The sequence below is a fragment of the Pagrus major genome, chromosome 15 (assembly GCF_040436345.1).
Source record: "Pagrus major chromosome 15, Pma_NU_1.0".
Lineage (NCBI taxonomy): Eukaryota > Metazoa > Chordata > Actinopteri > Spariformes > Sparidae > Pagrus > Pagrus major.
Genome location: NC_133229.1, coordinates 10,069,532 through 10,094,241, shown reverse-complemented (window position 1 = coordinate 10,094,241; position 24,710 = coordinate 10,069,532). Strand labels below are relative to the sequence as shown.

General features: G+C 42.1%; 2 protein-coding genes across 2 annotated transcripts; both read right to left on the bottom strand.

Annotated features, from left to right (window-relative positions):
• Positions 1 to 21: 21 nt before the first annotated feature.
• On the bottom strand, positions 22 to 13,844 carry tarbp1 (TAR (HIV-1) RNA binding protein 1). Its single transcript, XM_073481230.1, has 28 exons — positions 12,722 to 13,844; positions 12,399 to 12,468; positions 11,948 to 12,102; positions 11,800 to 11,852; positions 11,606 to 11,703; positions 11,366 to 11,501; positions 11,185 to 11,281; positions 10,260 to 10,349; positions 10,011 to 10,146; positions 9,644 to 9,910; positions 8,802 to 8,899; positions 8,542 to 8,700; positions 8,237 to 8,451; positions 7,864 to 8,107; positions 7,585 to 7,773; positions 7,272 to 7,471; positions 7,119 to 7,190; positions 6,864 to 6,984; positions 6,220 to 6,330; positions 5,988 to 6,137; positions 5,807 to 5,893; positions 5,502 to 5,707; positions 5,329 to 5,410; positions 5,062 to 5,233; positions 4,777 to 4,962; positions 3,533 to 3,657; positions 2,726 to 2,862; positions 22 to 783 (listed from the first exon to the last, which is right to left on the bottom strand). The coding sequence occupies exons 1-28, from the start codon at positions 13,733 to 13,735 to the stop codon at positions 603 to 605; spliced, it is 4,851 nt and encodes a 1,616-aa protein (XP_073337331.1). The 5' UTR covers positions 13,736 to 13,844; the 3' UTR covers positions 22 to 602.
• Positions 13,845 to 14,042: 198 nt separating this feature from the next.
• Positions 14,043 to 24,410, bottom strand: LOC141008914 (FERM domain-containing protein 6). Its single transcript, XM_073481271.1, has 14 exons — positions 24,269 to 24,410; positions 21,157 to 21,346; positions 20,926 to 21,016; positions 19,263 to 19,342; positions 18,989 to 19,065; positions 18,666 to 18,861; positions 18,405 to 18,560; positions 17,896 to 17,961; positions 17,341 to 17,409; positions 17,078 to 17,252; positions 16,225 to 16,509; positions 15,731 to 15,862; positions 15,539 to 15,606; positions 14,043 to 15,429 (listed from the first exon to the last, which is right to left on the bottom strand). The coding sequence occupies exons 2-14, from the start codon at positions 21,232 to 21,234 to the stop codon at positions 15,139 to 15,141; spliced, it is 1,764 nt and encodes a 587-aa protein (XP_073337372.1). The 5' UTR covers positions 21,235 to 21,346; positions 24,269 to 24,410; the 3' UTR covers positions 14,043 to 15,138.
• Between the last annotated feature and the right edge of the window lie 300 nt (positions 24,411 to 24,710).

Genomic DNA, 24,710 nt, shown 5'->3' with positions numbered 1-24,710 from the left:
AACAACCACATGTAAATAAAATGGATACGTGAAAGTTTTATTTATTTATCAACAATATAAAAAATTACAATTCAAAATGCCAAACTGCCATAAAAACAATGAGAACGCAGGAGGTGCCTATAAACAAAAGCAGCTTTTAAATATAATGTATAATAGTATTATGGTTATGGTTATGGATATTATGGTCCAGCTCTGGTGCGCTGAGACAAAAACTAATTGCTCACATAAACAAGCCACCTTCTCCTCAAAGGGGAACATTTCCATGTATGCTTCTGCGCTGCCAACACAGAGATTGCCTCCATTAATATAACAGCATGCCCAGTGGAATATTTAGATGTAATAACCACAGCCCATCTCTATTCATGACTCTCATTAAGGCACAAGAGCAGCACTGATGACAGCTGACCTGAACAGACAGAGCATGAATATCCTTAAAAGGTCCCGACATCGACTGAATGGAGCATCATCTTCACGTTCAGTCGCTGACATTTTAATTCAGTCCCCGAAGAGGCTTTTCACACTCGCTGCCAGACCAGGCATCAAAGGTCAGTGTCTGCAGGTCAGATGTCTTGTCCAAAAGGGCTGCACCGCCGGTCTCTGCTTCAGCTGCACTTCGAGTCGACCTCAGATGAACCAGAGGTGAGGTGTTGACGTGTGTATTCCCAAATCAGCAGGGCGGCGCTCACGTGCACGTTGAGTGACCGGATGACCCCTTGCTGGGGGATCTCCACGCACACATCAAACATCTGGAGCAAGTTGGCAGGAATACCTTCTCGTTCATTGCTGTAAAAGAAGAGAAAAGAGAAAAAGTTTAGCATCAAATACACATTAATGTCTGGTTTCTTCATGTTTGGTGCCCAGTATTTGTTAATGAAGCCACTGAGAGCTAAGTCATCTGGTGCTGATACAGAATTTAGAAAATATGCTTTATTGTTTAGATTTAGATGACAATCTTGATAACTTTCTCATGAGCCAGAGTCAGCAGCTTGTTAGCTGTGCTTAGCTTAGCAGTAAAACCTTTATTTATACACTTTGGTGTTTATACAGACTGAATAAACAAGATATAACACTTTAATTAGAGAGCTTTAGAAGTGCTAGTGGGTGTACTTTGGACAGAGATAGCTGTTTCCCTCTATCTCAAGCCTTTGTGCTAAGCTACGCTAACCGGCTGCTGGCAATACTTTCATGCTACTATCCGCAAGAGAATAAGAGAGAGCTCCTTGTTTACATTTGTAAATCAAATTTTTTTTGTATTTTTATATATATATTTTTAAAAGCACTTTTTTCTCACAACTTACCTACTTACTTACTTTTTTCCCAAATAAAACCAGTTATTTCCGTAATGTCTTATTTTATCTGCATTCGGACACAAAAACACTGGTACCAATAATCAGAGAAATGCTGAATATCTCTCCGATAATCTGCCAGGCCGATAATCGGCCATTAGGTTTGGGATATCGTACTGTAAATATGTTAATTTATAGAAACAATTATTGAAATGTATTTAAAATGTGAGAAAAATAAATTCCTCTGCAGGATTTACATTGGAACCTGCAGCATGTCAGCAATAAGGCAACTGAAATATCTGACATATAACACCAGATCTGATTTTATGTCTAATCCTAGACTAATCATCATCTCATCAAATATACCACAATTAACATTTTTTGTGGCTGGATGTTTTTAATTTCCGCTTTCATTTGGCTTAATGATGCTATCCAGCTGATTTAATTTTAGAACCCTCACCATGAGCAGCCACGTTAATCCTTCATTTTCTCAAGTCCTTACCATTATGAGGAATACGCTTTTTACACAGTTGACTCATGATCTTAAATCCAAGAGCAATTCACACTGTAATCAACTGAATATATAGTGAGATCCAGCAATATGGGCCATGCAAAGCAAACATAAAGAGGTAATGAGCTTGGCAGTCAATGAGTCCACGGAGGGTGGCGCACAGTAAGGAAGCATGATTTGATGAGCTACACTTATCCTGAGTGCAACTGGCTGAGATAATGGCAACCTGATGAGAGATTAGAGCCGGGCCGCGCTGTGCTGTGCAGCTGTGAAAGCGCTCAAGATTCAGCTCACACACACCCGGTGTTTAAGCCAACAGCGCTGCTCACACCTCTGTGACTGAACGGGCTAAAACAAAACAGGACACCTACACAGACAACATGATAAATATTAATTTCACTCTCTCTGCTAGGCCAGCCACACAACTGCAGTTCAGTGAGGTGAGTGAATCACACAACTACCGCTGCAAACTGCACACTCTTGTAATTTCAGTTCTGAGTAGCTACAATCGGTTCAACAAAAGGACGTTCTGTGTGCTGTTGACCTGACTGATGGAAGCCACAGGGCAGCATCAGGACTCAAACTCCACTAGACGAAGGTTAGAGTTTTTCTGCTGCTGTCATCACACTGCCTGTGTAATTTATTTCCTGTGCGTTCCTCCTCAGGGAGAGCCAATTACAGGCCAGCATGCCCCGACAGGTACACCATGGAGAGGAAAGGCGGAGGCCCTGCAGGGTAACACACTAAACCGGTGAGATAACATTTAATATCCTCGTCAGCTCACACCTCTATTTACGTGAGAAGCCCAGGGAGGACAAAAGCTTGCATCCATTTATGCAGAACTGGTTGTGTGTAGGTTAGTGTACTGATTGAAAAAGAACTTTTCTGTGCTTTGACTGTAAGACAGAGTTTTTTTATGCTGTCATACCCCAGAAGAAGCAGGGTCTTCTCGGGGAACTTGAAGTCCTGGAGGCTCTGACTGTTGGCTGTCTGCTCCACTCCAACAATACAGTAGCCTTCACTCTTCTTTAGCTGCAGGAAGTCAGTGAGCTCCATTGGCTTCACCTGGGGTTGGGGGAAAAAATTGGTTCTTAGATACATCATGATTCTCTTTTGGAATAAGTCAATAATCAGAAATGTAAAAACCCAATTCTAGACATTATATAAGTAGCCACACAGTGAGAAACAATAGATGTATGGAAATCACAAAGGTTTTAAAGATTTTGATTCATTTTCTAACCTTGGGTTTTGTGTCCTGCCCTTTCCATCTCTACAGTTACTTTACTAGAAGCAGAAATCTCTAAACTGAGGAATAAAGAGGGACCTTGCATGAAGCTCAAGTGGAATGAGTCAATCAGTCTGAGGAGTCTGCTCCACAAGTGTACCTCTTTCAAATCAATAAGAATTTTTTAAATCACCACCAAGGCATGCTTCACAATAAGTTAATTTAGTTAAGGAAACCATCAAATAGAAAAGTTATTTCTTGGAACTCAAAGATGTTGACAGCTCTCTTTAAAGTTTTCTTGGCCACAGCAGAACAGAAAGCCATTAGCAGAATAACAGCTTGGTGCTGTATTGGCTTCGTTATGTCTGCTGCTCTTGACTAAGATTAATCTGAAACTGGCCAAGTCACAAATCCCACATTTCTCAGGGTACAAGCCCACTGGAAATAGCTCTCTTCATGACAGAGTAGACATCCTGTCGATGCTATGAATAGTTTTTTTTTTTTTTTTACCTCTAACAGAGGAAGCCACAGCTCAGACGAGACGCTCAGGGACTGAAAGTGTTTGTCACTGACATGGCAGAGGCTGTCCAGAACCAGAGCGCTGGCACCAAAGATCTCACAGGTCCTGCACAGACCTGCAACAACAAACAAACAAACCAATAAGGACAAAGCCTAAAAGTTAAATTGATTTAAATATGATCTTTGAGTTGCCCTGATGTCAAAATGGGGTTTAAAAAAATGCTCCATGACATCGAAAACACAATCAGTGGCTGTTGTGACTCAGCACAAAATGTCCACCAGTCTATTATCATGGGCACAGAAAGATATAACAAGCTAAACCTGTAATGGCAATTTAGTGGGTGATTTCAAATAAAACATTTACAGAACAGTTAATGCTCTTTTCTTACATCATCCAGTTTCAATATTGGTTTTCAAAATGGATCTTTTCCTCTATAAACAAATTCTGATTGATTCCGCCTCTTATCATTTGAGACAAAAGCATGGGAGCACACAGAGTGTCTGCGGTGAAAGCAGGGCATTCCCTGTCTAAACTCTGATAAGAGGCCTCAAGTGATTTGTTTCAGTGGCAGCTGTGTTTGACCTCTTTGCCCAGATAATCATTGTGAAACCAAACAAAAACCTGTAGTGTTGGTTACATAAATCAAGGAATAATTCACTGACATTTCACGATTATTAACTGACTAAGGGCTCATTCAGACCAAATCAGGTGTTGTGGTGAAAACGCCAGCCCTGCCATTCATTTTAAGTGTGATGAAAAGAAAACCAACATCATGCTGCAGTGGCAAATCACATAAGATGGTGTTTCAGATTTTCTTACAAGCGCTGGTTGACAGGACATGTTTGGTGTCAGGGTACAGTCACATGGGCCAAAAAAGGAAAGTTAAGCTTCCAGAGGTCTGCATAATTGCTCCCAGTTTCTATTCTATAGCTTGGTGCTTCAAACAACATCATGCTGCCAGGTGACTGCAACAGCAGGGGAAGAGAAATACTCAGCAAAATTGTTCCTCATTGAAAAAGGACATTTGGAAGAGTTGCTGCTCTCAAGCCAAGAGCCGGAAACTGGGCGCTATCCAGGGGAAGGTCATGGACAAAACGTTGATACTCCCTCAGCTGTGTCCTCCCACACTGCGTTAATTGCTGCAACGCCTGATTTGGTCTGAATATGGCCTAAGAAGTGCGAAAAAATGTAAAATAATTTGTCGAGTCATGTTATTTGTTGTGCTGCTCCCCACCTCCTAAATTGGTGGGCTTGTCAATAAGCGAGGCTACCACCAGCAGGGCGCCGTGCAGTTTGCCCAGTCGAGCGGCCCTCTGTTGCGGAACCAGCTGAAGTTCAGGCTCCTGGTCCTGGATCCCCAACCTCCAGGGAGTGATCTTCTTCTGCACCTCGGCCCAGCGGTCCTCCTTATTCTGCTCACCTGGAAGATATGAAACCATAACCACCCAATCTGAGATGAGGTGACGTTACAGTATGTAGTATTACGCTGTCCCACTGCAGGTGAGAGGTGTTACTGTACCTTTGTCTTGCTGGATCCAGTCTCCGGGCTGGAGCTGCCTCAGGTCTGGAGACGGATTTCTCAGAGGAAAAGATGGACTCTCAGAGAAACACGACAGTTTCTCAAACTTCCAGGGTGGAATCCACTCATCATCAGCCACCTCTGACAGGCTGGGAAAAGTGTAGAATATGGTCTGGGGAATAAAAAATGCCATCATAAGTATGTTATAACACAATGTTAATGTATTTTTGAAGGTTATATCTGTTTAGTAGAAACATAGTAACAAACCTCAACACTGTAGTCCCTGATTGGATGAAAGGCACCAAAGAAAAAGTGCTCCTGAATCCTTATCCAGTTCTTGTTGGCATTTCTAAACAGTGAGACAGCAGAAAAAGTCAAATAAATGCATTAAACATACCACAACTAACTTTTTACAATTCTTTTAGCTGTTCTGCTCTCACCCAGTGCTCTGCATGGCCTCCGCCTGGTTCAGACAGGCCTTGATCACAGTGGACAGCTCTCCCAAACCAGCGGCCCCTTCTCCTGCCCGCACTTCAGCCAGGCTCCACACCCTCTTCAGGGCCAGTAAGGCATACAGACGCACGCTGAAGTTGTGGTTGAAACACCACTGCAGGATGATGTCCAGCGCTGTACGCAACTGCAATGCCTTAAAAAAAACACACAGGGAGGATAAAAGGTCTTGTAGGTACGGAGAGACAATCGAAGAGAGAGTGTCTGAGGGGAGAAAAAACATCAAAGGTATTACCTCATCCTTAAGATTAGGAAGGATGACACTGATATGTACCAGGACTGACAGGAAGGTGCAGCTGCTTGTCTTTGTCTTTTCATGATCCTGGACAGAAAACATATAAACTGGTCAATAACTGAACTGTTTCACTCATAGTATAGTATTTTCTAATAGACAGGTGTCCAGAGTGGGGGCCCACCATGCTGAAACAGGCCCAGAAGCTGTCCATGTGTTGCGGGTAGCGGACGAGGATCAGAATCATCATCCACTCGATCAGGTACTTGACAGAGGCCTGGTTACTGCAGAACCCAGCTTCAAACACACGGCTCACCATAGAGGTGACAAACTCCTGCACACACACACGCACGGAAACACACACAGTTGCTTTCCGAGTGTTTATTTCCTGTGCGTTCGTGAAGTAATTTTCTTACCTCTCTGAGTTTGGGCAGCAACAGCAGCAGTGTTTGCCATACTCTGTTTTTGACGCGATGTTGCAGGGAGTTGCTATAGTGACGCACTTTTGACTTTGATATGTCATTATCCTGGAGAGACGGGAGGGAGCAGTGGGGGGGTGGAAGGAGATAATGACAAATTGTGTTGAACATTGTTTAATTAGCTGTAACTGATGCTCTGCTAATTGTTTTAATGAAAAATGCACCATTATGCACAGTGTAATTCAGAACATCACAAAGCAAAACAAGCATTTGTTGCCACAAAGAAACATAGTACAAACAAATTATATACTGCTTTCAAATCAGAGCCTGACTCATCTTTACATTGGGTCTTTAAAGCCAGGGATCAGAACATTAAAGGAGCATTTTCAATAACTTTTAGGATTCTATATGAAATGTCATTATTAACATATCTGTAAGCTGTTTAAGATACATGAGACACAAACCTTAAAAACTGATCCTGGCATGATCACATGATCATATTAGGATTTTGTTTTTCAAATGTATGTTCAAGTGAATGATTACAGACAAACTGACCATAATTTAAAAAATAAATAAATTTGTTGGAAGAGTTGTGTGTGGAGCTGACCGTAAAAAACATTATTTTTCCTTTCCTCTCCTACCTTTTTCAACAAATCCGTAACTAGTTCCTCCATCAGTCTTTGATGCTGCAGATTAGATGCATCCAGGCGGCTGAGGAAAGCCAGTACACATGTGCGGGGCAACTGGTCGTCCCTGTTATCGCTGGAAAATAAAAGCAGTAGTTCAACTGTGAAAACATCTGAACGGCAGCAGAGACCTCTAGTGGCACTATGTTATATCACATTTATTAAACCATAAAGCAGAGAGTCACCACAGCAAAGACAAGTGCAGCTCACCTTGTAACTGCAACGTTGGCGGCGCACACTTCACCGAGTTGCTCCACATATGTTTGAACATCCAGGATGAGCCTTTGAAAGAACAACATAAAACAGTAAAAAAAAACCGTGAGAAACGCCTGCACAAATCTGAGGAATGCTGTTGAGAGTTACCGCTGATCTCTCCTGAACACTGGTCCATAGACACAAGCCTCAGTGAGGATGTTGACGTGGCTGAAAACACCAGAGAACGCAGTGTCAGCTGTGTCCCCGCTGCCTCCGTCTGTGGGCAGCCACGTCTGACAGCAGTGTTGAAGCAGCACACCAAACACTCCGCTCTTTGACTGAGACAGCTCCATCAGCTCAGTGGCAATCTAAAAACAAACACACAACACCACCACATACATATAATCATACATTATAGACAATGTATGTTGAAAGTAAAAATCTCCTTCCTTTTCAGGTCAACCAGTCTGATTTTAATCACCTGTTTCAGTGTGGCAACAAGTGTCGGAGCCTGAGATTCTGTCAGCTCGAGCAGTTTATGGTGGAAGGCCATGGAGATGAATCCTTTCAGGGCCAGCCAGAAGTCATGGGCATTAGTGGTCAGCCCCTGCACCAGCTCCCAGCTCAGGGTCACGGCCTCCACACAGAGGGCTTCCTCCAAAAGTAGCAACTGGGATCAAAACATCACCAAAACAGACATAATTTAGTATTTGTGATAAATTCTTAATTTTATGCCTGACCTAAATTGATTGGGACTCACTTGTGGCAGCACTGTCTCCATAAAGGTGAGCACAGGCAGCACAAGGTCACTCGGCAGCAGAGCCAGGGCCTCAACGCTGCAGCAGAGCGCAGCCTTGAGAGTCTCGGATGCTTTGGAAGTCTCTACAGACTCGGGAATCCCAACAGCCTTAATTAGGAAGCTCAGACAAATCCACTGGTCCCGCATGAAATTGGCAGCAATGCGTCCCCACTCCTGCAGCAGAGGACCCTGCACACCTACGTCACTAAATAGAGAAATGATCGCACCTCATCAGGCCATGATTTGATTGTGAACATGTTTTTCTAGCTAGATGTCTCCTCAATCAATGCAGGTTTTTATTTACCATACATTTTAAGGCTCACTGAGTACTGACCTTGAACCATCTACTGTCTGTGGTCTTTGTAGCCGTTTATTGAAGTTTCCTAGAGAGGAAGATGATACTGGACAGTAAAAGTAGTCATTCAGTGATTTCAGGGCAGAAATGGTTTCTGATCCCTTGTCGATCACTTCCTGCTCCACAAGACCACATACCATAGCCAGGGATGCCATAGCAACTGCTCGAGCCACTTGGTTTGCAACAGAGAGGATCTGGCAATGAAAAAGATATCAGTGTTGAATAATCAACTAACAAACTGTTTTATAAAATCCTGCAAAAGTCTGGGGCTCAAATTTTTGTACCTGCTGGCTCGGCTCTTGCAGGACCTTGAGGCTGTGCTTGACGAGTTTAGGGAAATAGATCTGCTGCATTTTGCTGCGGTGCTGTGATGCAGAACTGTACATGACTGCCAGCTGCCTCAAGACACACAGATACAGCTCTGCCCGCTCCACGTCAAACAACTTCACGAATAAAAAAAAAGCACATGCACACATCAGAGCTGGCCACCAGAGGCATCTCTGTTAATTGGAGTGATGGTGACTTGCTCGAATTTGCTGTTTACCTCCTGCAGCTCCCCAAAGAGCCGCCTCAGGATAAATTCCTGGATTGGATCGACAAGTTTAAAAATGAGCGTCTCCATGGCCACCATCAAGTAATCCACTGTAAAAAAAAAATAGATTGAGAAGAGTTAAATGTCACACACTCTTGAGCCATTTAAGCATGACAGCTATTAAGCACAGCACTAAGGGAATTAAGTTTTACTGAGGGCCAAGATTTATCACATGATGATCAGAATTTCTGAAGGCTAGCTAAACCAAATGATGTTATGAAGGTAATTTGGCTTAATTTTGCAATCTTCCAATTATTGTGTTGTAGACTTAACAAGAAATGGAAAAAAAGACTAAATAAGTTACTAAATCTGTGATCCAAGGATTAAAGGTCCCATATTATATAAAGTGTGATTTGCGTCTGGACTTCCTTAAGGTTGTGATGTCACAACTATACAGTCAATGCCCTTAGCCATGCCCCCAGCACAGCTGTGGGTACAAAAACACAGGTAGAGCGGGTGTGGAAACCCAGTGGGCAGTGCCTGCTCAGGCCTGTGAATGTTGACCAATCAAAGCAGAGGAGGACATTAAAGAGACAGGCACTAAAATGGAGCATTGACATGTTTTTTTCTACATTAAGCTTGTAGACATTTTCTAGAAGAAAATACTAACTTAAACAATAAACCTGGAATATAAATATGGTCTTTAATATTAAATCACAGTCAATCAGGAGATCTCAATCTAAGACAAAAGTAAAAAAGGGAAAACGATTATTTTCTGCAAGAGTCCACCTACTGCAGAAGCACAAAGGTGGACCCGACAGCTATAACAATGAATCAATGTTATCCTTACAAACCTTGCTGCTTTCCAGCATGCTGACAGCTTGGCGTTCTCCCAAGCTGGAACAGTCGGAGCACAAGCTGCAGGCTCTTGTCACTCTTGCGCACAGGCAAGTAGATATTGGTGCTGACTCTGCTCAGGGTGTCCAGCAGCAGAGACAGTAATGACTCCAGAGTGTTTCTGATCTCTGCCCCGAGTTGACTCCTCTCCATGTCCACGCACAGCAGAATGGCCCTGGCTAACTTATCAGCCTCTTTAGGGTCAGGTAACCTCTCAGTGTGACCTGAGGAGCAGGGATACCAACTTATTCTCCTACAAGTGTAACCTAAATGATAGTGTCTACAGATTTAACATGGACTGTCTCACAGTCACATAAGACTTACCTGTGCTAGCTGGTACTCGAAGATAGGTTTGTATCTCACTTTGAACATAGCCTCTCACAGTTTCCTTCTTTGAGGCATCTCCACCCAGAATCATTGGCTTGAAACTGTCTTCATTGTCCAATAGCCAGGCGCACGTCTGCAATGTTATCACAAAGACTTATGGTAGCAATTAATCAGTCATAAATATTCCATAATATGTCAATTTAACCTATATTTTAGGTTTCTACCGAAGCATTTAATACAGCGTACCTGATTCCAGATCTGTGTGCCTCGACACAGTGACTCATCCGCACGAAAATCCATCAGGTAACTAAAAAAATCATCTAGGGTCACTGCACTCTGCAACGAGATATTTTGATTATACATCCAAGGAGTGATTTCAGTGTTTGGTTATGGCTGAGACTGTCAGAGGTTTTCATTTAAATAGGTATACTGTGCAAATAATGTACAGACACATGCAAAAGTAACTGCTCTCAGTCATCACTTATGACCCGCAAGAAGTGTGTGGCAGTGTCTGTATATGCAGAGATCCTTCCCTTTGTAGTATGGTATGTAGCCCGCAGTCAATAACAGCACGCAGGGTGTGAGGTTGGAACAAAAAGAAACAACGTGACCAAGTTACATCACTGTCTCACCTCTACTCTCTGTAGCTGCAGATCTGTGTGTTTGTTCGACTGAGGGTGGGGCTGAGTAACAGCCCTGAAACCATCGGAAGTGGCGATTTATTTCTTTGATCCGCATCTTTGTTCTCGCGAACGCCGCTCCCTCTCTTCATTCACTCTCTAGCTGACTTGACCACTGCTGCTCCCTCTCTCTCTCTTGCCCGTTGAGTAGGGAAGGTGGGGCCAAATTTGGATGGTGTGTTGACAAACAGCAACTAAAACAATCCTGCGTAGTATTGCTTTTAATTCGTAGTCTAGTTTTGGTGCTGTAGTTTGTGGTGTTGTTGAGCAAATATCCCACTAAGCTTCATTCAGTCATTTCTGGTGAAGGTTAATGTGCCTAAGCACTTTTCCTTTGGTTGACATATGCTATTTGCAGCGATTTTATTTTTTGGTTTGGACTTTATTTCAACTTTCATGAGTCCTTGAAATATTTTGTTCATCAACTCATCATCAATCATATTATACTGTAAGGTGTTATTTTAGTATCATGTACATAATTTGTGTCTTACCACATCTGTGAGATGGAGCGAGCTATTTAGCAGGAAGCACTGAGCAGCACCTCTCAGCAGGACTTGATGAGTGATCATGGTAGAGCGCAGCACCTCCCTGTGACACAACACAGATCCAAATGAGCTTCCACATTAAGCATTGCCAGCGACAACACTGTCTGCTGTGAGCATGATGAGGTACCTGAGAGCAGTGAGCCCCTCGACTCCCAGCAACGGATTTGTCGGGAGTTTGGATAGAGCCTGGGAGAGGAAGAGGAGGGGTACTGCACACCAGTGCTTAGAGCACAGCTGCTGGATCATCTGCAGCAGCATACGACCTAATAACAATCATAACAGTGGAGTCAGAGATGATCAGGTATTTTTTTAGTAATGAGAATAGAGTCAGAGCTTTGTCAGCATGTATTCTCTGTGGCTTTTGCACCTCTATGCTCTGACGGAAGGCTGCTGAAGAAGGTGGCCATGAAGACTTGGAGTTTAGCCCCGAGCTCAGGACAATCTCCTACACTCTGTCCAACTGACCTACATGTGGACAGACGATGGGATAATGAGGACTGGCGTAAAAAGACACTTTCCTTCATTATTTAATTTATGTGCTTGTTGATTTTAAACCCTCACCTGTAGAAGAGCGACGTTTCAGACAGAACATCCATAAAAGGGCCAACGATAAACTGAGAAGCAAAGCAAGAGGAGAACAAACTTTAATGCACAAGTTTTCCGTGATTTTGCCAAAATAACATTCAGTACAGCGTGTCCCAGCCTGTACCTGAGAAAAGGCCACAGCAAACTCTGGCTGCTGCAGGACCTGCAGCTCGAGCAGATGACACACTCCCTCTCTCATTAAGGATTTATTCTCACTGTGGAACATCCGCTGGTACACACACAGCAGCCAGGAGGGGTGCAAGAGGTCTTGACCTGAAGCTGCAACACAGACAGAGTAGTAAATATTGTATTTTCAAGTGAATAAAGTTTGCAATGGATGGATGACTTTGACTTTTTTAAGTTAACTGAAAACTTTCAATGCAAGTGACGGGATAAGACAATCAAAATGTGTTGATGAAATAGTCCACATGATCACTTTAGCCCTTTTGATTCATGGAGAAATAAAGGAGGTGAGCCAGAAATGTCTGAAATACAAACCTAATTTGCTGATAATATGTACATTCACTAAAACAAACAAACAAACAAACCTAATAATTTGCCTATTTCTACGTTACCTTGACTGTCATTCACTGTTGTTTGGATCAACGTGTCTATTCTGTTAAGAACTGGCCGGACGACATGAACCTGAGGAAAAAGAGACAAGCAACATTACAAAGCTGTATGTCATGATAATGATGACATAAATAAGTCGTGATCTGAAGAAAACAAATAAAATTTCACTCGTTATCGTGGGAAAACAGGAAATAATATGTTAGACCCATGACCTTTTACGCAGATATTATTGATATATAGCTCTGATAAATCTATTGTTGGCCAATCTCGGCCAACTGATTTATCGGTCGGCTTGAACAGCCAACCAACAGTCGAGGTATTCTACCTGGTTTTCCTCCAGTGTCTCCATCACCAGTGCATAATCCTCCCAGAACTCTCTGAGCAACTTGCTCCTGTTAGGGGCCCATCTGAACAAGATCTCATCTGCAACAACCGATGGAGAGAGTGGACAGTCCACCCCCTCCTCTTCTGACAGGGCCACGCACTTTTTAAGCAGGTACAACGCCCTCTTGCGTGACACACCGTCTCTGTGCGTCAGTCCATCCTGAACCATCATCCAGAACTGCAGGTACGGACGAGGATCACAGGAGGAGGAGGGGAGGCTGTGAGGCCTCAGCAGGTGGTCTGACAGGGCAGTCAAACACAGCAGTGCCCGCTCTGTAACCACAGCTGTGCGGTCAGTGCAGTGCCAGGCGCACAGATCATCCAGGATCAACTTGAGGATGCTTCCCAACCTCTCACCGCTGCAGCAGTTCAGGAGGGTCAAGAGAAGCCTGACTGTGATTTTGGAGACCAGTGCATCAGGCAGTGTTTTGATGCAGGACAAGGCAGATGTCAGGATGGTGAGCCTGATCTGTTCATCCGCTGACAGTTTAGGTATAAGGGCAGCCATGACTTCACTGGCAACCTCCACGCTGAATCGTCCCGGACCGGACACCTCCTCCTCTGACAGCTGGAGCGACGGCAGGACAGACAGAGCTACATGCCGCGGCAAAGCCTCGTCACACAGCGGGACACAGACGCTCACAAGTCTGCAGGCAGCAGCGGTGCTCTCCCTGCAGCGCATGTCTCCAGCTTCGGCTGATATTTTAGAGAGAAGAGGTAGACACCGAGTCAAAATCACCGACTCAATCTTACTTTTAACAGATTTTCTATTTGTGGCTGACAAACGAGTCGAGTCCGAGTCGGAGAGAAGTGGTCCGAGTCCTTCAATGAAAGCTGTCAGCGCCTCCACCCGCTCCGTCCCGGGCCATGAGTCACTCGGCCAGGACAGAGACTCGAACAAAAGGCCGTAGTCAGGAGAGCTGGACAAGACCGCGTTTATTAAAACAGAGTTCATTTTAAAGCTGCTTCACTGCTGGGAACTGGCAACTAACCGGCTTGACTCAGGCTGCCATGGGCAGCACGTTTTCCAAGCGGAATGTAAACTTCCGTAAACGTCATCCCCAAACTCTCGCGAGAAGTGGCGTTGAGTAAAGGAATAGTGAACAGATTGAACAAATATACCAGTTTTGTTGTGCATACTTTTAATGTACATATGTTGTTTAAATAAATAAATAAATATTAAATGGATTTAAAATGTAAACATATAATTTACATTATATTGGTGCAACAGTACAAAGATGAAGAGACATGGTTTTATTTAGTGGCATTAAGAATTTATTTTCACTATTATAAAAACAAACATTGCTTTAGATAAAAATAACTGTTCATATTGTCAATTATCACTGACAATTGTTCATACATTATTGGCATTGAGTAAAGGTTTACTGTGTGTTTAATGACTGACAATCTTTCCAAGTGAGATCATACTGGCTGAAAACATTGGTTCTTTTGCATACCAATTACCATTAACAAAACAGTGATAATGTTCGAGAAAAAAAATCAGAAATGCTCTTTGTTTGGGGGTTACATAATACAAAAATACTGCAGATTCATTATGAACTGGTTACAGAAATAGCACTTTACAAATAATACTTTTCTGTTGTAATTGTGACAGTGGGAGGAGTGTAGACTGGGGAGCTTTGGATGAATGCATTACCAGCTGTAAAGAGGTTCGATTTTCCACTTCAGCAGCTACATTGCTGTGGCGGACTAATAGGAAAAGCATGACAGAGCACACTATGCAAAAATAGTGGTATATGATAAAATATGATTTTAAAAAAAGAGGACAAAGAAATACAGGAGCACCAACATTAGCACCATGGCTTCTGAAGATTTTCCTGAATAAAACAAGGAAATCTTAGTGGTTACATTAGCAAATAGGCTAATGGCAAGGAAAGGAAATCCCATCTTATGAACACCATAAAAATTTCAAAATAACTCTTACTGTAAAATGTTATTGACATTCAGACTTTTCAGGGAATGTTTAACAGCGTGAACTTTACAAAAGCGAAACAAATATGATTCGAAATGTTTTTGCTTAGAGAAGATGAAATGTAATAAAAAAATAGTGCAAGTAGTATGTACAGAATATACAACATTAATAAATATGCTCTGTGTACTGATGAAATGTTGCAGAATTAGATCTCTGTCATCTAATCTGCAGCTTTTCTAAGAGGAATGAACAGTCCTGTCATTTTCAGTAATGTCTCTCTGCAATTTTACGCACACATTCCTCAATTTCATCATCAACACATAGAAAACACTGAGACATTCATGTGTAGGCAACTCGCAAGTGAAGTTGCACTGTTAGTAGAGGAAGAGAACAGGCGTATTCGTGGACATCAGCACCTGACGTGCTCAAAGTATGAATTCCAGGAACTGTTCGTCACCTAACATGTCCAGTGAGAGGCAGTTGGTAGACCTGCGGCCGTAGAAGGAAGGTTTATTTTGGCTGTGCAAAAGGGGGTAATGACTGTTATCAACAGGGGTCTTTGTGTTTGCTGAGGCATCTGGGAGCCCAAACGTATAACTGTGGGAGGAATCAGGTGGCAGCGTCATCCCCAGGGGTGCCGGAGGTGGAAACAGACGTACATCATCTAGACTGTGGCTATGCCTGTCCACGCAAACTTGTGCCCTAGATTTCATCACCTAAAACAGAGACAGAAAGTAAAGATATGAGGTAAACAAAGTGAGTAAGTTCCACTGGGAAACTAAAGGAGTCAAACAAAAAGAAGGCAGAGGAAGTTAGACAACCAACCTGTTTTAACATATCCTTGTTACGTAATCTGAGATCTTCGTCACTGTCTGCGGGGCACACTTTGCTTTCTGTAGAGCCAAAAAGACATGGTTTCAGTATACAAATTTAATTTGTTTTTGCTGGTGGGGCAAGAAATAGTAAAATCATATTTACAAAATATCCATATGCATGTCACAATGAAATTATTAATACCTAATGAGTGAGTCTCGGAGGGGCGTTCTGCACAATCCACTGACACTCCTTCAAGAAGATCAGCCAGCTGGAACATCTCATCAGGATCATCCACAAGAACCCCCTTTGGACTTACAATAACAGCCTTGATCTCTGTAAAAAAAATGGTAGATTCTGATTAAAAAAATGTTTTTACTCATTTGCTGTGGCCATATATGCATTTAAGAGAGCAACAGAAGAACAAGATAAAATTTGAAGATGAGGCATAAAACATGTAGAATGACATCTCATTATCTTCATTGAGCAGCATGTTTTGCATAGTGTATGGCTTGAGGTAGTACAGAATTAAACAGCACATTTATCACAAGATCAGCATGGGCACATTTCTGCTTTCATGTCATGAATAACTAACTATTACATCAACAAATAAAGCACCAATTGCCTCCAGAAAATATACAGATGGATCGATTAAAAAGTCCAAATGTACAGAAGTTTCAATATAAAAATCCTCTCACCTTCCTCTTGCCACCCTTCATCTTCCATTCGAGCTTTACTGCCTGCATCAAACCCGGAGGTACAGGAGCTGCCACGGCTGGCTGCTGAGCTAAAACACTTCTCTGCTCGCCGCTGACCTTCTTCCTCCATGGAGGCCATCTCTGTGGAAATGCTGTGTTGGCGGGCGTCAGCTTCAATTCCAGAGCTGCTGGTGGAGTGTCGGGACAGGCCAGGGCTGCTCTCACTGCCTGGTGGGTCCAAGTCCAAGTCATCACTGATGTATGACTCTCTGTAGCGCTTTTTCTCTGAAATTAAGAAAAGAGCATACAATAAATCATCTAAAGAAACTAAGGTCACCTGTGTTTGTTAAGAAATTGGTAGAAAGTAACAAAGACATACAGAGGATACTAGTTGTCATGGGTAATCTAGACACTGCACTACAGAGCTATCGTCAGTGTCATCCATTAAGGGTAATTGATCGATGAAAACCTATTGATTCTCATAGCTTATTTATTAATTTATACTATTATATTTAGACCTTTAAACACGCCAAAATATTTATTTTCAATTGAGGATCATGAATTATGTTTTTATCTTGTAGGATGCATTTATTTAAGTGTATCCAGCAGAGATCTATTAGCATTTTTTCAAAAGCACCACAGAACTACAAAATATCACATATTTAAACACCTACTGTGCTAAAGACATGTTTATTGAGCAGGAACCCTTTTGATTCATTGTTGCAGGAAAAATAAGCTTTTCTTAAGTTATGCATTGAACCAAAGTGCTCTGCTGAGTACAAGTGGCCCCAAGCCAAACTGTAATTATCACCAATACTAATCTTGTCCTCGTATCAACTTCTCCCTCCCCTACCTTCGCTCTCCTCCAGCTGGCGTAGGTGTTTGAGGGCAGGTTGGAGGCTCCTGTAGATGCGATGGCTGTTGCTCAGGTGCAGGAGGAGGTGGCGAGAGCGGAACGAAGAGCCGGTGTAGTAAACCAGCTTTCTGGCTGACGGCAAGCCATCTGGCTGGATCTCGAATTTCTTACCCTGAATAGGGCGACATATTATATTTAGTGTACATAGCTAATGATTCCACCTTATCTTAAAAGAGAATGGAAATGAGCAGTGTGCATACCAGGAAGGTGAGACGTCCCACATTTGTCCAGGGGAAGTCGTACAGCATCTGTCGAATGTTGTTCACCTCCTATGAAGACAAAACACATTTAATCCGAAGAAATAGCTCAAATGTTTGTGTGCTTTTGTGTTTGAAAAAAGCATCATAGACTTCTGGATGTGTAATCTACTTGGACATTTTTATAACTAAATGATCAATAATCAATTGTCTTTTTGTTCACAGGAACCATCTGGACTTGGGGAAGAGGCCAAGAGCTTCTCGAGGTATCTCACGGTCTGTTGGCTCTTTAATCAGCCAGGCCTGCAGCCCTAATCCCCCCCAGATGGCCCCTGATGGACAGATCAAACAACTGACGGGCATGGCAGACAGCTCCTATCTCCTGCTGCACTGCTGCTGGTGGCAATCCCACACATTCCTCACACGTCTAGTCAGAGGTTTTATAGCGCCACAGATACAAAGACTGAATCTTTGAGCAAATGCAGATTCACTCTCATGTGCGTATGTGTTGACGCATACAACACTCTGCATTAATAACACACTCACATATGCACGCACCTGATAAACCTGCATTCCTCGCAGGGTCAGACCGAGCAACGCCGTTCCTCTCTCTGCTTTTTTGTCCTGGACAAATGAATGATGAGATGTCAGAGAGGCATCTGAGCAGTTCAGATAAGATAGCTATTCCACAGTTGAGCCCCTTGCCCAGTTCACTGGGAAACATTGGGCTGCTTAGGGAGCATATTACGCAATGGATTGGCCAGCCTTCAAAATCTCACTCAGTAGAGGAGTGATTTTGAAATGGGGAGGACAATAAACTGGAATAGATGGATGAGTTACGTAATGGCCCCATAGTCATTTGTTCAGCACAGCTCAAATGAAGTCAAATTAACAGCATTTGTGTTGTGAAAGACAGCATTCCAGTCAGAGGGAAGGCTGTAGGTTCAAAAATAGCTGATAACAAATTCCATTACCCACCAGCCTTAATAATCATTTCTTATTTACAAAGTTTAATTCAAACAACTTGTTTCAATTAATAACATAGAAATACTAAATTGACTTCTGACCTTTTGCAGTCTGTAAAACGTGACGGGTACATCCTCCAGCCGACACGACTCCCTGATGAAGTGCAGGATGGCATCACGAGTAGACATGCCCCACAGCTCCTGATGCACCTTGGGCCCATGGCAGAGGAGATAGTTTACGCCACGCTTAGCTGTAATCTATAGAAGGAAAACAAGAAATATAACATATGAAAATCAAAACTTTTCAACTGATCACCAAGTTTAAAGTGTTCTTAAATGCTGCTCCCACACAGTTGCACCTACCCAGGGGGGAAAGTACAGCTTGGGTTCAAAGTAAGGAGTGATCTCCATATCCTCCCTGGGCGGGGGGTGGTCACCGAGGTCAGCCTGCATGGCGTAACCTGCTAGCTGGAAGTACACCTCCTCCTGCTGACGACATTCAGAGTGAAGTACCCGCTCCCGCACGTCAGAGTAGTACAGATGCCGTGCCTTTCGTTCACTGGTACCACAAACAAAAAGGAAAAAAAAGAGGGATGTACACAGAAAGATGTCAGAAGGAGGACAAAGATGGATGCAAGCTTGTTCGGTAGTGAAATGCTTATAGAACATATAAAAAAAGGACATACCAAAGGAGTCTGCCATTTTCTATGTAGTACTGCACTTTGAGGAAGAGCACTAGAGGCAGCGGTCTCTTCTGTAGTCCCTTTATGCAGAAAGAGACAGGTTAGAAATATTGTGTGTGTCAGCATCTTTTGTCATGCTAAATGAAAAGTTTTGGCATGTAGGCCACTGAACTGTGCCTCCCAATTAACTGACAAATTAGTTTGGTGGGGTCACAGCGAAATGCTTTTAATTTACTTCATTAAAAAATGTGCTGCCCTTCTGAACATGCTGCCGTACCTTTACTGAATCTTGCTTCCATTCCTTAGGAAAGTACTTGGTCAGTTTCTCCTCCATGTCTAAAAATATGTGCTCATTGTCTGGAAAGGAGAAACACAATCAGGAAACAAGCAGACAGTTAGCGAGCAACAAAACACTGATGCAACCAAGCGCAAAATTCACCCAACAATGGGATTCATTAGGGGAGAGAAAAAAGCTCTTGTTCTTCCATTTGTGAATGAGGCTAGTTGGAAGCTAATGCCAACAATGCTAATGTTAATCTATCCATTCTTTAATTCAAGTGGTAGCACAGCAGCACCGAACAAACACTGCTGGCAGGAGCTTTGTTGGTTTAACATTCTGTAAAAGTGTGAAGATTAGAGCCGCAACAATTAGTCCATTCATTGACTAGTCGATCAAAATAAAAATAAAATCAGTTGCCAACAATTTTGGTAATCCATTAATCATTTCATTAATTTTTCAAGCAAAAATCAGTCTTTGGGTTTTGGACTGTTAGTTGGAGAAAAGAAGCAATTTGAAGATGTCACTTTGGGTCCTAGGATAATTGTGATGAGCATTTTTCACCTTTGATAGACTAAACCACTGATTAGTCATGAAATTAATCATTAGTTGCAGCCCTAGTGAAGAGATGGGTAGATGCATTTGGCATATGATAACTTTTATCTTAACATGTGTCTATTTACTTATCCTGCAATCCCCTGAATATAACCCTTAACCAACTTTAATGTTGATTTATGGAAAACAGGTGGAATTCGATTTAAATAGAGGGGCTAAAAAAGCTGTTTGCAACCTGTGCTGAAAACGAGGATGTTGAATATTTCCCAGCCTGGTCCTATGAGTCATAACAAGGGCATTCTCAATTTGATCCACCTTATCTCTTTTGTTCAACTTTGTGCAGCCAAATCATGCTCTACAAGCTGTTTCACAACTCGCTCCTTTAACCATCCATCCCTCCTTTCAGCCTGTCTTGTTCTCTGTGTGACTCATTCCAACTCCTTCACCTCTCATCCTTCATTGAAGGGTTGAGTAAGGCAGCTTGTGTCATCATGACGAGTCCCCCTACCTCTTTTCCCTCCACTCCCACCCTCCTCTTCCCATCATCAATCCATCCCTCCCCTCGGTGAAGAGGAGGAATGCAAGGGTGCATTCCAGGCTTAATGAAGTTAATATTGCAGGAATCCAGGCCTAAGTGATCGCTGAACCAACACCACAAAAACAAAAGGCTGCTTGTTCAAGTGGTGAGCCACACAAGATTACTGAGGCATTTCAACGTATTTGTACAAAGAAAGAGAACGGGAACACAAGGAAACAGAAAGTTCAGAACTTTGTTCAGCAGCTGAAGTGGATTACACCATTCAATTATGCAGACTGGGCGGGCAGAAATATATATATATATATTTTTTAGCTCCGACGCCTTTTGGCTGAAAACATTTTCCTCAATACAACATAAACAAGCGCCATCAAAAGAGTAGCACTGCAAAGCCCTGCCGTAAATCATAATCCAAACACGAATTTCTTGTTTACAAACTAACTGATTCACTGCTGAACTGTGGTAAAAGAACTGCATGATTATCTGTCTCAGTCTTCTGACAATACTGCTGTGTGCTCTGGTGTGAACATTTTCAGGTTGAGAGGTTGAGGGGTCAGTGAGGACTGGACTTACCCTTCACCACTGTGAGGCCAAAGAAGTGCAGCTCTTTGATTCCAAGAAGCTCTGCCACACGATTAAAAACATCCTGCCCTGTGGACTTCAGCTGGAGCAGGTGGAAAGACAAAGAAGTCTGAGTTCAATATGCATTCACAATGTGCCAAAAATATAAATACTGATGTGATAAGCAGAATTTTGACCATTTGTAAAGACCAAGAGGACAGCTAGAGATATATAAACACTCACCCCAATGGTGATGTCCAGCTGGTCTTTGTTGGGGAGGAGAACACAAATGGTTCTCTCCTGCTTTATCGAGGTGGACATGATGTCTTGTGTATGTCTGTGATAATTACTTTCTCACAGTGTTACTCCTTCAGTCTTCTCTTGCTTCCTCTATCTGTCACTTTTTATCTGTTCCAATTTGTCCATATTGCATCTAAAAAAATAGACAACATAGGAGTGAGATAAGGAAAGAAATTAAAATAACATAACCCAACAACAGTTCAATGTGAATGATGATGGCAGCAGAACAGAATTTAAAACAGATTATCAGCTCATGTGTAAAAAGGAAAATGATACCAAACTGAAAGATATTCAACAAATAAGACAAACTCTTCCTGAAAATGTTCAAAATTCTGCTACATGTTACAATCTGCAATGATATCAGCATACTACCAATCAAAGCAAAAACAATCCTATACTCAGACGTAAGTGCATGGATGTGTCCCATTATCCCATAACCGAGATTAGCTCAATAAGGCTTGTCCCTTCTGAGGGGTTAAAGGACAAACGCTTTAGCATCACCACAATTATCTTCCAGATTGATCATCTAAAAAAAAAAATGAATAAAATACATCTTGATCCAAATCATCAGCAAACGCTGCAGCAAATACAAAAGTGTATAATTGAAAAACAAAATAAAATGAGCTTAGATAGTCTAATCCTAACAAGAGGAAACAATCACTCAGATAATCCTTGTGAAAACCGGTTTCTTTTGCAACCATAACTACAGCAACAAGGTTATATAAAAAGAAGTGTCTTATTAAAGTCTGCTTAAATTACCAAAACAAATGGTCCATAGTGGACAGGGACAGTCTGTTTGCAACCAAATCTCACCTGAAGTCTGACCCCAAGCCCCAACTGGTACGAGGTTCATCTGATTAACGTCTCAGAATCAATTAATCAGGTTAATTACTGCCGCGCGCCGACTCTGATCCCCTTAAATCCCGCACTAACCAGTAGAAAAAAAGGAAAGAAAAAAAAAATACAGGGAACCAAAGCAAATGATCCCTAACTGACGCAGCCTGCAAATAAATAGCATAGTGGTGTGAAGGAAACAAACTGCTGTTTCTTTGTGTCATACTTGTGTCTTTTAACATACTGCCAAAAGAAGAAGTTTATATGTTTAAAAGCACCAGATGCAGCAGGCTGAGAAAATTATATATTGTATAGGTGTTGCCACCAGCTGGAGAACAAGTTGTGGCAACTGCAGAAAAGTGAATGATCTTGACTAAGAGGGAAATTGTCTCACCAAATATGATTTATGAACATGTTCAAACACGGCCTCACTCACATCTGTGTGTCAGTGCAAACAGTCAGTTCAAAGAACCTGAAATTCCAGTAGCTTCAACATCTGACTTGTTTTTGACAGTCAAGCTATACTGTACGTGTACACTGACTGACACTGTAGCAAATGTTAGAAAAACTTAACAGACCCAAGTACATTTTCACCCGAACAACATATAAACAATTCTTACACCATTCTCTTCAATCTTCAATCTACTTTTAGTGTCTTGGAGTTCCTCTTAAATATAATTCATGCCCGTGAGTGTTGTAACTCTTTACTCTAGTTGGTTTATGGACTGTACCGAGGCACTGTTTAAAATACTTCTTTTTTTGATTACTGAGATATTGGAAGAAGATGTTGCAGATATATGTCAGCAATTTTAGAGCAATTCACATGTGTAGCAATGAGACTGAAAACAGAGACAGATTTAAGGAGAAAAAAAAAAGGTTTTTGCAGGAATATGGATGGTCTTGTCGGTGTTTTTTGTTTGTTTGTTTTTGGATATGCCCTGATTCTGAAAACGCTTTTATACTGGACATATCAATAACTAAAATACTTGTTTAGGAAATAAGTTGTTAGACATTTGAACTATACTTGCAATGCTTGGCCAATTATGTTCCCCTTTTTGTATTGATGTTTAAGACTTTGTCCCAACTTAACTTGAATGCAATATAAAAGTGACCTAAGTGCTCAGTTGGAAAACCATACAATAGACAAGAGATATGATAAGTTTCTATGCACACTGATATTTCAATTCAGTCTAACTTATCAAACAGAACGTATTTACAACAAATAGCCTGTTATACATTATACGGATCAATCAAATACTTAAAAGAATACGCAGTAGTAGTTATCATTGCTGTCATATTACACCAAAATACGCCTGAAATAACTACAAACAATTAGGGAAGTCCTCAGTAACTAGTGCATAACTGGTGCAACCATACCAACCTTTCTCAGCAACAATCCCAGAGTATTATCAGTCTTCCCTGCACCCTCCCTCCAAAACAAGTTCACTATCAGCCCAAACAGTGTTGGCAGACGTCTGCAGACTACCCCCTTGTTGCTGACCAAGGTGGAACCTGGCATCACATGAGAGCAGCCATCTGTATGTCTTAATTCCCCCTCCAAGGCTGTCATAATCCCTACTTCTGAGCACACTGCTGGCTGTTGGAAAAACATCCCTCTGCACTGCCTGGGATCCTCACTGCCCGCTAAAACCATAAAGGAATAAGCTGAGAGGGGGCATGTGAATAAACAGGGGAAACCCATTTACACTCATCCCACTTGAAAACAATAGCCAGCCTTTCAGTGTCTGGGGGAGTTGTGCGTTTCTTTAGGTTTGACTCAAGAGTCCTGACAGGCAGATTTATATCAATGACTCATTTAGAGAATAAAATCTTTGGCACTGGAGTGTAGAAAAACTAAAGGCTGTGGGAGATTTAAAAGGTGTATTTAACGTTAAACTTCATTTTTCTTCTCTACTCCTGGTCGCCTGGTATGTTATTTACGTCACCATATAACTTTAAGCTAGTAGCCGCTAACTTAATTCTGTCAGTGTGTTAATTAATACATATTTATGAGTGAGATACTAAGTTTCAGAAAAGAAGCAGGAGATTTTATAACCTGTGCACACGAATTTCAACGCTGAAAGTTCACTCCCAGACGGAGTAACACTTGGGTAAAGTGTGTTGGATGGGATGGGATGGTAGCATTAACGACCTCACGCAACAAGTGCATCACTAACTTTGGCTACTCATTTAGCTAGGTATGAAGCAATGAGTTACTTACCGTGACGTTATACGAGGCGAAGAAGTTAAAATTTTAGTCGCAGGTTTTCTCAAAGCTTGTTCAGACAAACAATCTTCTTATTTCTCCCAATAGAAAATGACAGAAGTTAGGAGGATAGTCGCTGGCTCGTCCCCCTCCCCACTGCGTGTTGTAACTTCTTCAACCAGAGTGGAGCCCTAACGATTGAGCCGTACCATGTAAGATACTTGTGGGGGTGGTCTGGAGGGAATTAATTCTTGTTGGCACTATTTTCATTTTCTATTCGATAATTATTTGAGTTTCATCCCACTTGCATTAACTAACAAATAACAAATTTCTTCGTACAGACCGGAATATACACATTATAATATATTTCAATACAGCACTAAACAGATGTGCCCCCCTGTGTATTGTGTTGGTATAGCGATCTCGTGCTAATTACAGGTCCTAAACAGGAATCGTG